This window comes from Squalius cephalus (assembly GCF_949319135.1).
Source record: "Squalius cephalus genome assembly, chromosome: 3".
Taxonomy (NCBI): Eukaryota; Metazoa; Chordata; class Actinopteri; order Cypriniformes; family Leuciscidae; genus Squalius; species Squalius cephalus.
The window spans coordinates 49784832-49798912 of NC_137124.1; the positions used below are offsets into that span (position 1 = coordinate 49784832).

The 14081-nt window shown below is 37.0% G+C and overlaps 1 protein-coding gene across 1 annotated transcript in view; it reads right to left on the reverse strand.

The window, feature by feature from the left end:
• LOC307155611 (phospholipid-transporting ATPase ABCA1) overlaps positions 1-14081 on the reverse strand; it is a 208836-nt gene that overhangs the window by 122686 nt on the left and 72069 nt on the right. The window contains exons 11-13 of the mRNA XM_079866407.1: positions 10131-10328; positions 7240-7448; positions 1632-1808 (exon numbers count right to left, since the gene is read on the reverse strand). Of these exons, the coding sequence (XP_079722533.1) occupies positions 1632-1808; positions 7240-7448; positions 10131-10328 (584 nt within the window). The remainder of the gene's footprint in view (positions 1-1631; positions 1809-7239; positions 7449-10130; positions 10329-14081) is intronic.

Sequence of the window (14081 nt, forward strand, 5' to 3'; positions counted from 1 at the left end):
ATAAAAGTCTTCCTTGTCACTTTTGATCAATTAAATGCATCCTTGCCGAATAAAAGCTGTTTTGTTCCTCCTGAAAACCAGAGATGTTGTTATAATAGTGGATAATTGCAGTGCAAGCCAGATCACTGCAATGTTGACTAGTTTTTTGAGTGCGTTTTGTGGGGGTTTTTTCCTGCTTTTTGCATTGTATTGTCCATTGCATTGCATTGCAAGCTTTGTCCTAATGAACTTCTTCCTGACAATGGGCATGATTTATTTATTTTAGACTTTTGTTCACATATAAACATTCATCAATGCACACATGCTTGATGTGCGAGAACCAATGAGTTTTTTTTTTCTCAGTTTAAGCTTCTGTAAGAACCAATGAGGTTTGTTCTCACGTGTCAAAGATTATCCTTGTTGCTATTTTGTTTTGCTTAGCTTTAACTCTCTTTAGCTCTCTTTAGTTTTAGAATTTTCTTCTAAAACAGTTCTTATTTTCCCTGTCAAGTGGAAGTTTTGCTTCTCTTTAGCAACTTAGCAAAGTTTTTTACTTTTTTTTTATTAGTTTACTTTTATTTATTTCTCTACCTTTTTGTTTCTCTATCTTTGATCTTATCAGTTTAGTTTTGATTCTTTATTGTTGCTTTTATCTTGTCTGTTTTGTCTTGAGTCTCGTCTTGTATGTTATTCTGTGTGTTCCTGCCCTGTATCCCGAGTTCCCTGGCCACGGACTCTTAACTTCCTGGCAGCCTGACTGGTGCAGCTATCTAATTCCTGTTTCAAGCCTCTGGTTCTGTGAGTCTCTACCTGGCGGCAAGACTGGTGCAACATCTGAGACCTACATCGAGCTACGAGTTCCTTGTGTTCCTGTTTTTGTCTGGTCTTCGGAGCTGCCTCTATTGCATTAAAGTCATTACCATCTGGCGTCTCAGTGGTCACCCATTCTGCCTGTCGTTGTGTCGTCTGCCCTGCCCTACTGTTTGAACTGTGTTTCACGCTTCACTCTCCCTGTTGTCTCAAGTCTTCAGCCTTGTTAATAAAAACCCTGGTCTGCTCATTTGCGTCTGGATCCTATCTCTTGCAGAACTTGACATGTTGTACATGGTACCAAATTAAGATACATGGTAGCAAAAACACTTATATTTGAGACTTATATTATATCACCTGGCTAGAGTTTGAGACCCCAGGCATGATGTCTCAGTTTCATGAAAGCAGCCTCATTCAAATCTATAAAACACAGCTTTTCACACGAATCAATAAACACTTTAAAACAACACAGTGGCGCTCAGCAGTGGCTCTGACGTTCACGTCACCACGAATAAACAAATGCACACAATCCCCCGCTGATGGATTTTTCAGTCCGATGGAGAGAGAGAGAAAACCAATCAAGGCCAATATTAATTTGACATTTACTTCAACCATGAATCACAGCCGTTGATTATGCGGTAAGATCGACTGAAAAACATCCCTTTCCTCTCTGCATGGTCTACCATCCCACTCTCAACACCAAAATAGCATATGAAAACACAGACCATCAGTGTCTATATAATTTCTCATATTTCACAGTAACGGACAAAACGCCCAAACGGCAGTTTTGCTGAAGTCACTCATAAACACACACACACACACACACACACAGTTTTGCTTACACGTCGTCCATGTAACATGGGTACGGCATCTGTTGTGCGAATACTCCGAGCGGCTGATTGACTCCGGTCTGGACCTTAGTGATTCCTCGATCCACCATGTCCTGCAGGTACACAAACCCTCCTCTCACGTACCGCAGGTCATTAAATGGGTTGTCGCGGGCCGTTGGGGACCAGGACCTAAAACACACATGAACACAAAACCACAAATCTCCAGTAAACCCGCTGCAGTAGCAGCACATGCTTACTGATCAGTTTTTACAGTATGTGTGGTATGGTACAACTGCACTGTAATGGGAAAATTACTTTTCATTTTAGTTTAAAGACCCACTGAAGTGCCTTGGAACGCACAGCTTTGTATGATGCGTTGACGTCATTTCCACTGAATTGGCATATTAAAAAATATTGAATGGCTCCTCCCCCTTTTCAAATAGCCAATAGCATTTAGTTTACCTCACAGACTGCAAGTCGTACTTGACAGCACCATGGAAGTGAATCCGAGCGCTGGTGATACGTTAGATTCAATAGTAGAGGCGTGAATAAATTCTAGTCATTTCATTCCTAACCAATTTACAGTTGGGAATAAAAAAACGGAATAAAACTCGAGCAACCAAAATCCGATCACATCTCCAACCAGTAGCGTAATTTTTGATTTAAAAAGTGGTGTGTGGGGGGAGGTTACTATAAAATGCTAAGACATATGTACAATATATGTGTACAATAACAATTTTCAGAAAAAATAACATTACGATGTCAAGAAATCAATTTCAATAGTATATTGGGTTTAATTTGCAATTTAATGAGATCTACTGTACTGATATATGTTAGTGCCGAGAATTTTCATGTGAATAAATCCATAGATCCGCCACTGTAGCTTGTGTGCTTTCATGGGCAAGGGTTAATACTTTTGACAAGCCTGTCAGAGGTTCTGGGGTCTAATTTGCACTCATATAGGTTTTATTTATTTTTTTTTTATTTTTTTTTTATCAAAACCGAATATGTTTATCAGTGTTTGTATATCAAGAAGGGGCATGTTTGTGTGCATTTTGTTTTGTGATTTCACCGGCGTGAACAGAGAGTCTCACCAACGGCGATAGACTGAAGCGTGCGTCCGAGTGAAGACTGTGCGCGAGCCACAAGAGACACTGTATCCATGCAACTGATAACAGTGGCAACTCTTATTTGACAAACAAACGAAATGAAGAATATCATTGCTGATAGACAGGGAGAATTTCGACCCTGGCAAAATCACATATTGCTCCACAACGTGTCAACGAACAGTCGCTTTGGTCAGGTGTTATTTATAGCATAGGGGGCGGGACGCTTTACATTCTAGAGAGCATTTGATTGGACAGAAGATGTGATGAGAAGCTTAAGTCCATGGTGACATCATAAAAATCCGTAATCAATTTTAGCGGAAGTGAGGGACTGTAAGTTTTGAATGTTTATATCTCCTAAATGTGAATTTTGTCATTGGTTTGGCTTTTGCACAAGCCCCTCCCACGACTATTGACTGACACTGCAGTTTTAGCGTAGACCCGCCCTGAGTGAGCTGGACACAGTCCGCCATTGTTTCGACACCGGAGCAGCTGTAGACAAGAATGTCTTCTAAAGCGATTGAGGTGTTTTGTTGTAAGACTGAACAGCAGTCTTCATTGTTACTCGAGGATGGATCAGTACAACTGTTCGTGTCTCTGGATCGATAGGCCTAACGTTACTGATCACGGCAGAAATTAAAGTTAGAGTGCGCACTTTATGAGTTAGAGCGCGCACATCGAGTCGTTTTACAGATATAAAGTTTACTAGTTTATTAAGCACCCACTGAAAAGGTGTCATATATTTGTTTACTTTTAGTTGTAACAAGTGTTTTGTGTTCTTCGCTGTGTATGTTGATGATAATGAAAGGGAGAGAGAGAGAGTTTATGGATATGACTTTAATGTGCACGTGTACTGTGTTTATTCAGCTCTTACAGTGATTCTCTGGAGTAAAACTAACACTTCATCTTTTGTGTGATGTACAATATATTTGTGGCCATCATTCGGACACGGTCCGCTACAACAGGCTTGTACTAATAGTGGGTAAAAGCAAGATGAAAAATAAGTTATAACTGTAATTAAACTAGACTATACCTGTACAATTTCCATACAGCATATATTCTCTGTCTCTGTGGGCATTATTGTCCGACTCCGGGTCAAAATAAAAACCGCTACTGAGAGTTTCTGTTCTGATATTATCATTCTGTGAGATGAAATTGTCCTGACAGAGCAGTAATTGTCCGCCCTCTGTGCCGGCAGCAACAGCTCATTTGCATTTTAAAGGGATACACACTAAAACAATGCGGTTATAATTATAAAAGTATAATTCAAGTTCATTTTATTAAGTATACTACAGTAATGTTCAAGCATATTTTAAGTATACTTTATGCAGTAAGTATACTAATATCAATCTACTAGAAGTACTGTATACTTGTATTATTTCAATACTGTTTGGGACTAAATTGGCCCACTTTTTAGTATATAAAAGTATACGTTTAAGGGCCCTTTCACACCTACATTGTTTGGTCTGGATTTTCTGACTTTTCAGTTTGAGCCACATCAAAATTACAGGCGTGAAACCTCCCCCGGACCACGGTCCGAACCAAACAGATGAAATTTGGTCAGACAAAAAGAGGTAGTCTCGGTCTGGATCAAATTGAACAAAGGTTTGGTTCGTTTCTAGTGTGAAAGCATTTTCTGTATGATTCGGACTTTCAGACCATTTACAGGAAGTTCCGGTGGTTCTCGCAGGATTGCTTGCAGTCTTCTCCTCTCCTGCCAGCAACGATAAAATGTTCGCACAACGAGGACATTCATTTGGCGAATTTTAACTAGCCTCGAGTATAGTTGGTGCTGCAGGTAGTAGCCTAATGCCGTAATAATAACAGTATAGTGGCAACGATATGCGTCTGTTCATTCATTCTTGTCAAAGTTACCTGCCGAATTGACAACACGCTGACGTCAGACTCAAACGAATGTCCGTTTACAAACCAATCAATGTCAAGATGCTGCCCACATAGATGATGACGACAGGACGCAAGTATGTCATGTAAAGTTCTTTAGTGCACTCGCATAATTGCAATGTGAAACCAAACCAAAACTTACCGAATGTATAAAATGTATCAAAACATAAACTTTGGTTCGGACCTTGGTGCGGACTTTCAGGTGTGAAAACGCCCTTAGTATAGGCTACTGTAAGTGTAACAGTAATTCACAACTATGTTTCTCATTTGTGCTGCATTTGTACTACAAGTGAACTTAAAAGTATATAGTAGTTTATTATTTTAATACTTGAAGCATGTTTTTTTTAGTTTATGAAAGTAAGATCATATCAGTATTTTATTTTCTGCGATGTGTTGCATTAAAAATAGCAACAGGTAGGGCTAGTAGCTCACCGAGTGCAACCATTTGACGTCATCAACGCAGAATGCACTGTGCACCTAAAATGTGCCACCCAATGTCCAAAATATGTATAAAACTATGTGGATTTTTTAAATAATGTAAATTTTTCATGGGTTTTCTACTACATATTTCAGCAAGTCTTATGAACCCGGGGTTCCCTTTAAAGGGGTCATAGACTGGATTATTTTATTATTTTATAATGTTTAAAATAAACATTATTAAAGTTACAGTAACCTTATACAGTGCTGGGGTGCCCTTATAATGTTAGTATGATTTTAACATAAAAAATTGGAATTTTTCCAAGCCTGATTTTATCCTCTGATTTGAACACTCTGTTTGAAGGGGCGTGTCTGCTGAGAAACTTCAGTGTAAACGCCCACTGCTGTGATTGGCTGACATGTTTGCATATGAAATAGCTAGTATTACATGTGGAACTCTCTCTAAAACTTTTACTACGTTTTTACTATAACAGCTATCGAGATTAAGGAATCGTGAAAAGTATTGATCATAATGATCTATTCCCATCACATGAAAGGTTGCAGTGATGAACATTGAGCAGATGACAGACAGTCTGTTGATCGCGGATGAAATTACACCTCTGGCTTTCACCAAATAACAATGCAAACACGATGTACTGTAAATACAGTAAAAGCTTTGTTGTACTGTGCATTGTAACAGCGTCATGATTTTGTGATGATTGATTTCAATGAGTTTTAGCAAGTGTCCAAATAAACTTGCGCTGTTTGATTGACAGTTTGGGCAATTGGAAAGGGCATTATTTGGTCGCTTTCTTTATATAAATTAATCACAGTATAAGATTATTTTCATCCTACTAAGAGAAACGATGTGAAGTTGATTGTTTAGTCACTGGCTTGATTTACTCATGCATAAACAGTATTGAACGATATTTTGAGAGATATTTTTTAGCTGAACTCGAATGATTACATCAGAAATCACTGATCACAGATCAGGCGTTAGAATAAACATGACTACTTACATGTTTGTGGTGTTGCTGGCAGATTCATATCGTAAAAGTCTGTTTGCAAAGCCTCCGCCGAAATTTACCAAATAATCCAGTGAAATAAACCGAATACAAACAAATAATGCACTGCTGAGACATTCACATTGTTGGGGAAAAAACTCACTATCCTAGCAGTAGGATCGTTTGGAAGGTAATGGTATTATTGATCCTGTCGATCTTTTCTCGTTCTCATGTCACTGTTCACTAATGCTCCAGTGGGCGGGGCCAACGCTGAAGTGTGACGTCACAAGTCTCTACTTTTTAGATCCTGTCGTTTGCTGGAATTATTATCGTTATTTTGGAATAACAAGAAAGTTTTGAGTTTTGAAACTTACAGGGTATTAAGGTAAACTTATTGTATAACGAACTCTTAACTGTCAAAGGATCAAGGAACATTTGAATTCTCATTCTATGACCCCTTTAAGCAATATTATGTCACTTGTGTGGTTTCTTCTTCTTCGTCTGTGTTTTGATCCATAGATTCTGTAATCTTTCAGAAGATGAGTAATAGCGCCCCCTACCGTATATCAGTGATAACATAGATAGCCGGAAAATTTAGTCAGTGGTGGGGAAAGAGTAGATTTGATTTGAAGTCAATTCCTATGTACGCTACCAGTGGACAAGCCTACATAAAAATTCAGATACTCAGAATTAAGAACATATCTGTTTTCTTTATAAATAATTTTTTTTTTTCCCATTATTTTGATGTGATAAAATACAGCAAATATGGACCATGAATGGAACGGATAGAACCAAGCTGGGGTCCGCCATCTGAATACCACTGCTATAAAGAAAGCATCAATGATCTTAAATGTCCTTTACATCCATGAATTTGAAAAACTGCCATCAGGAAGGCGCTACATGGTACCGAGAGCAACTAAAAATGTTTTTAAGAGACATTTTGTCCCTTTGTCGATTGTTTTTTTGAATAATTGTTTAGTTTTTGGACCGAATATATGTGAATATATGTATAAGTTGTATTGTGTAAGTTATTCCACCAGTTTGGGCAAATATATATATTTCCATGCAAATGAACAATACAAATTTCATTTCATATAAAATGTCTTCACTGCCCCTCAGCTTTTTTTTTTTTCATGTTTTTTCAGCTGCCGTATGGTGATAGTGTTATCGTATAGTGTTTTTTGTTCTAACCTCTCCTTGATTTTGTCCGTTCTTTCGGTCTCCTCGATCTCCATGCGGATCTTGTATCTGATGTGGGGTGGAGGCTGGAGGTCACTGGTGTCATAGAGATCCGTGAAGACCAGTCCGGCCCAGAACCTGTCCTGATTCAGGAGCTTAAAAGACTGCTCAACCAGCACAGACTCACTGCTGACACCTTCAAACTTATCCAGATCAAAACACTGAAACACACACACACCATTTTCAGCACCTCTGTTGCATCTGAATCTGACAGTGAAGAACGGGATTCATGTGGTGTACGATGAACAGAAGCAGCAGGCAGAACAGAGAAGCATCTTCAAAGGAGAGTTTGGGATTGAGCTCAGCCATGGAGAGATTGAATAAGAGTAAACAGAGTACAGAATAAATGAAAGAGAACAGAGGAAACATCAGCATCCAATCAAGCTGAACAATAAAGAACCATAAAACATGTCAAGACTGGACAACTTCAACTGACAAAATGCCATGACTTTGAATGGTAAAAGAGCCAAACATCTTATTAGAAAACACATAATCTGCTCTTCACAACAGTCTTTAATCTTGTGCACATGCATTCAGTGGAACAACCCAAATACATCATTTGAGCTCTTTTTGAGACAAGATTTAATTTGTTAGCATTATTTAATGAATTAGGTATCATGAACTAATATAAAACGTTTTTTTTTTTTTTTTTTATCTGCTGTTAACATTTTGGTTCATTCTAATTTATAAATATAATTCATATTTTTTTTATATAATTTATAATTCACATTTTCATGTTGAAAACCATACTTAGTAATGGTAATTACAATGTAAAATAGAAACTAAATAAGATAGTTAAGACACAAAAATTCTAACTAAACTAAATTTGGAGTAACTTGATCAAAAGCCTTTTTAAGGGTATAAACAGAATAAAACTATATTCTCAGAGGAGTAGAAATATTACAAAACCAAAAAAAATATGTAATGATGGGTGGGTTTTCTACATTAAGATTAATAAATACTGTTTAAAGATGATATACACGGTAATGTTTAATCACTTTATGATATTGTTTACAGATTTTACTGGTGATTTGATATTATTGATATACTACTAAAATGTGTTATTGAAACAATCGGTCCTTACAGGCTTTTGGTCATCCTAAAATTTACAAGAATACAAACTTCAAAAACAAGAAAACTTGCATGGTTTGTAGTGCTGCAGAAAACTGGAATAGATTTTATATTTTAATATTCTATATATTAATCTTGCGGTTTCACAAACCAGGCTTAAGCCTAGTCCTAGATTAAAATGCATGTTTGAGCTGTTTTTACTGAAAGCAACTTGCACTGGCATGTCTTCAAAATATGTGAGTGCCATTGTTTTGTCTCAAGATGCACATCAGTAATACTAATTTTTTTTTCAAAGGCATGTTTATAAAAGCTACTTAAGTGCCCTAATTGAACTAAAGCCTAATCCCGGTTTACTTTAAGCCCTGTCTGTAAAAACCAGACCAATATAGTATATTTTAATATTCGAAATGTTTTGTTCTACAATGTTTCTTGTTGGTGTAGCCAGTGTAACTATCCCTTTAGTCATTTATCAGATGATTTAAACAGACTTAAAGTAATTGTACCACATATTTAGGGCTCCATTGCTTGTGTCAACACAAATGTAATGTGCTGCTTTGATTTCCACCACACAGTATCTCTGAATGTCATGACAAGGATTCAGCATTTTGTTGTACAACTCAATGCATCTAGATACGCACAAGATCAGTCTCTCTTCTTTTGTGCTTTGATTGGTTTTGATCACAAAATGATACATCATGCAAATGAATCACTGTGATCATTGGCTGCACTTTCAGCGTTACAATGCTTGACTAGTGTGCAACAATACAGCTTGACTCTTTGCTCTATAGAGTGGGATCATATGAAAGGGCCTTTAGAGCGCACCCATTACAGTTTCAGTGTGCTTGAATCAATCAGAGGTTCAGTGCCTTCATACTGGCTCACTGATCAACCTTTGTGAGACTCAAACCTGTAACTTTTTAGTTGCCTGCCCAGATTGTTCACGCCCTAGTCTACACCATCCTGATCCTGCCTGAATTTCAGACAAATTGCGAATAAAAGAGGGAAGACAACGGTGAAGAGAGTAAAAAGAGATCAGAACAAAGGAAGGCTGAAAAAGGCTAAGAGAAAAGCAGCGATTCTGAATGAAACAAAGTTAATTGTTGTGAGAAAATCAAAAGAGACATGCAAAACAGATGGATGGATGAACCAGCAATTCAGAGTGTAGGAATTGTCTCGTTTTCGATTCATGAGATTGGCAACATGCTTCACAGGATGTTGAATTGGAATTTGAATTGTAAGAGGAATAAAGGTAATGGCATGCAGGGACATAAGGCCTATATAACATTCAAACTTTGAGTTATTTTTTTTTTTTTTAAGCCAACATTTAAAGTTTGCCATTAAGAACTTAAGAAAGCCTAATAAGAAATTACAGTTCTGGCCATTTCTTTAAATTTCAGTTTATTCTTTTTCCTTAAATTCAAATTTGAATGACAAATTCTGCATCCTGTTTGCTACCTCAGTTCAAATTCAATTCAAATTCAGGAATTGAAAGGCAAAGAAATGGCATTCTCCATTCAGTTCTGGGAAATTTAAAAGCCTACAGTACTTTCAAACAAACATTCAAAGTTTGTCCTGATTAACGTAAACTTTTAGTGGAAAAGCACATGTTTTGCCATTTCTTTGAATTTCAATTTGCAAATTTGAATTACAGTTCTGCATCCTGTTTGCTATACTTCAATATAAAATCAACAGAAATTCAGGAAATGAATGGAAATGCATTCTCCATTCAATTCTGAACAGCCCTGCAACAAACTACAGTGTAGAAAACAGACCCGTAGAATCTGAGTGAGTTGCTGTGCTATCTGGCTGATGGCGATGAAGATGTTACGCCAGTCGAAGGCTGGCATTCCTGCTGGGCGCTTGGACTCGGGACCGTTAAACAGGAAGTTGCTGATAAGCGCTGTGGACAGACTAGTATCCTCCAACCTCTGGTCCAGAACTACTGCAAGAACAGGGTTCTTCAGAAGACCCTGTAAAACACAGACCACATTCACAGGGTTACACAACACAACCGATGTATGCTGCTCACTTCACACAACATGTAAAACTACGGTTGTGACAAACCAAGATTTCAGTAGTCGACACTTGATAACAATTACACAAGAGCAGTGAATGTTTCTCTTGTTCTTGCTATTATTGTTGTTAATAATATACATCAGATATTGAACAGATCTGTTAGGCTTTATACTTCAGGGTCTTATCCAGAAATCCTGTATTTATTTTTTTATCCCACCTTTATTCAACTGTGTTTACTTTAATATGTCGATCTTTCTTTTTATGCGTTTTGGCTGTTGGTTTACACGACAACGGCTCTTTGGGTGCCTGAAAACGCAAACTTTTGAAAACGGGTTTCAAAGTGCAAGTTTTTGAAAACGGTTTGTGTAAACAACAAAAACGTGAATCTTTGAAGATGACATCATGCACATGCATGTTACGTGTTCAATCTATAGTGTTTCATCGTCATCTAATGGCCTGGCAGAAGAATACAGCATTTTTAGTCTTTTTCGCGGATCCGTGTGAATGGGGATTGTTTAGACAACGGTGCCGTCTGTTCGGGGAAAACTCAAAGTAAAAACTTCTCCGTTTTAAACATATCGTTGTCGTGTAAACGTACCCTAAAACTATTACCACTATATAACTATTAGGTTATTGAACTAAAGCTGAAATAAAATCTAATATAAATAATAGATAAAAAAACGTTATCTAATATTTAGAAATAAAATGAGAGAGTAACTAACTGAAATTTGTAACTAAAATGCAATAGCAATAAATTGAAGTCAAATAGAAATATTTAAAACTTAAAGACAAAATCACTTAAATTTAAACAAATTAAAATAAAAAAACATATATAACAAAACATTAATAAATACTATAATAGTATATAATTCAGGGTTATTATCGTTAACTAAAACTTTTTAAAAATGAAACAATTAAAAACACTTCTGTTACTGTAATTGAAATAAAGCTGAAATAAAATCTATATAGTTGAAAAACTAAACAAAAATTAGAAATGTTGCCTTGGCAATAAACTAAAATGAGTTTAAGTTGAAGTGCTAAAATTATTAACTGGAAATAAATTAAAAATAAAATAAAATCAAACCTAAATGGCAGTATAAAAATAATACAATAAATGACAAAAGTACATTCCGATATGACTAAAAATTAAACTAAAATTAAGATGACAACTAAAAGTATAAAAATAAAAGCTATTCAAAATATTAATAAAACTACAATAAAACCTAAAATAACACTGATATAAATCATTCTAAAAGAACACTGCACCAAGACAGCCATTTTGACCAGGAAGTGCATTCGAACATTTTTGCGCACAATCGCATTACCACACATGCCATGAGAAGCAAATAGCCTACGCATTCAAGTCTTCCAAAGCAGCTGCCTGTCAGTCAGACAGCCATCGGTACTGAACTGACTAACTGCTCAGCACTAACAGGAACACCCATACTGTTGCAGTTTTTGTACGTAAAAGTATTTCTCACATCTCTGTGCTAAATGCAGGACAATTGCATCCTCCAGACTTTCAGAGAGCATGTTATTCTCTGTACAGCCAGGCAATTAGTGTGTGCACTATCTTCTCTCGCTCTCTCTCTCTTCAAGCTAGGTGGCACTGTTGCTCTTCAGAGTTGTCTGGAATCAAGCTTAGCACTGCAAAAGCCTCTTTGTCTCTGCGTTTCTCTCACACGCAGACACACTCACACGTTTTTGTCATAAATTGCAGTTCCACCCCTCTCCTTTATCATTCCTTGTCCTAACCTGCAAGGATAAAATCGTGTCACTCTACACAGGGGTGCACAACAAACACATACACGAATATACAAACACACAAACAACATGTGCATGGACATGCAAATTTGCATTTTTATTCAATTTCACATGAATATTTAAACATCCACACACACACACACACACACACACACACACACACCCTCCACATTCATCTAACATGCTAACATAAGCATATTAGCGCACACAAATACACATGAATGCATCACGCGCATGCGCACACACACACACACACACACCTATAAACGTACATATGACATATTCAAACAAACACATACAAACACACACATTTGTTGAATGTCACAATTCATATGTAAATCATTATGTTGCCTTGAGTGTGGTTGTGGATTCTTTTGAAAGTGCGTGTGCGCGTGTGTGTGTGTGACGGTATGTCCATACTTAACTGTAACCCTGGGATTTCTCCTCACAGTTAAACAAAAGTATTTAGGACCCTTAATAATAATGTTTCTTGGGTACTGAATTCATAGTTCTTTACAATGTGTATATGGGTATCTACCCCTTTAAAAGCATCGTTAGTGTTATAGTTTGGTTGTAATTTACATGTGCAAAACGTGGGTTTTACCAGCAGTTAGTGTTTGTCCGTTATTCATTGGTGAATAGGATTGGTTGATTTTATTTTTCTTTGAGCAACGAAAAGTATTGAAACAGTTTATTTAGCAGTATTTGTTTTGTTTCTGCAAGGTTCGCTGGCTGTAAGCTGAAAGCTGAGTTAACTTTCTGTTTGTCAGTACACTTCCAGACGAGTTAGTGCTTACTACAAACGAAATAGTGACTGAGTAGCTAAATGCTAAAGTGGACTTTAAATATCAGCGTGAATAACGGTGATAAGGAGAAACTGCACGATCAAACATCCAGGTAGCGCCCGGAATCACCGAGAGGTTCAGGGTTCCCCTGGCAACGGGGGATCGCGAGGATCGCCAGGACGCGCATATCAGTGAGAACTGAGTGATTAAAGTTTCCTAACGAGGGAGGACTCTTCACTAAGGAGTTAAGGTATCCCATTTAATATTTATTTGGCTCTTCGGAGTGAAGCGGCCAATTATCTTTTTGTTTTTCGGCCACAACGCACGCGAGCAACGGTTTACAGGCCTGCAGCGAGGGGTGAGCGTGATTGTGTGTGTGTGTGTGTGTGTGGGCCCACGTGAGTTAATGTGTTTATCCGTCAAATTATATCTGCCATTGTATTTCCTAAGAGGAGTTTGATTTATTATTATTCCTTTTCTGTTAAAGGGAAGTTTCATATAGCCTACATGTGAATAGATGGGCATTTAAAAAAAGTGTAAAAACCATATTGAGAGACATTTGATTTATTATTGGGTAAAACAGTCATACTCAACTGCCAAATTCATATTCATCTGTAGGTTGACATACAATTCTAAAAGTACATTAATCCGAGATTGTGTTTCATATTAATATCCTAACTGCCCAGTTGTGATCATTTTAAAATAGGCAGTTAATTGTAGTTTACTGTTTATTTATTCTCCTTTTTGTTTCATATTTTATATTTTTCATTTAAATTCATATTTGTTTTAATAAACATTGTAATCGTTTACTTGAAGTGATTTCATCAAGTCTTACTGATTGGTTTGGTTGAAAGTTAAATTGAATATTTCTATTGGGTTAATTAATTCTCATAAAATGCATGGTTATAGCTAAACAGAGGAAATAGGGTGTTGTGCTAAAGGGTGTTAAGAGAGTTCCCTTATAATTAGTCGAGAGACTGCAAAGTTTGAACCCAAGTACCCGCCCTAAGAGCTCAAGTACGTCATTACTGAGAGGGAAGAGGGTGCTACATAACATTCACTCCTGCATCTCATTTGGCTGAAGCACCTAATAAAAGAGTGACATCATTATTATTAAAGTCTTATTATCAATCATTCTAATTGTATTAAAAGTGCCCA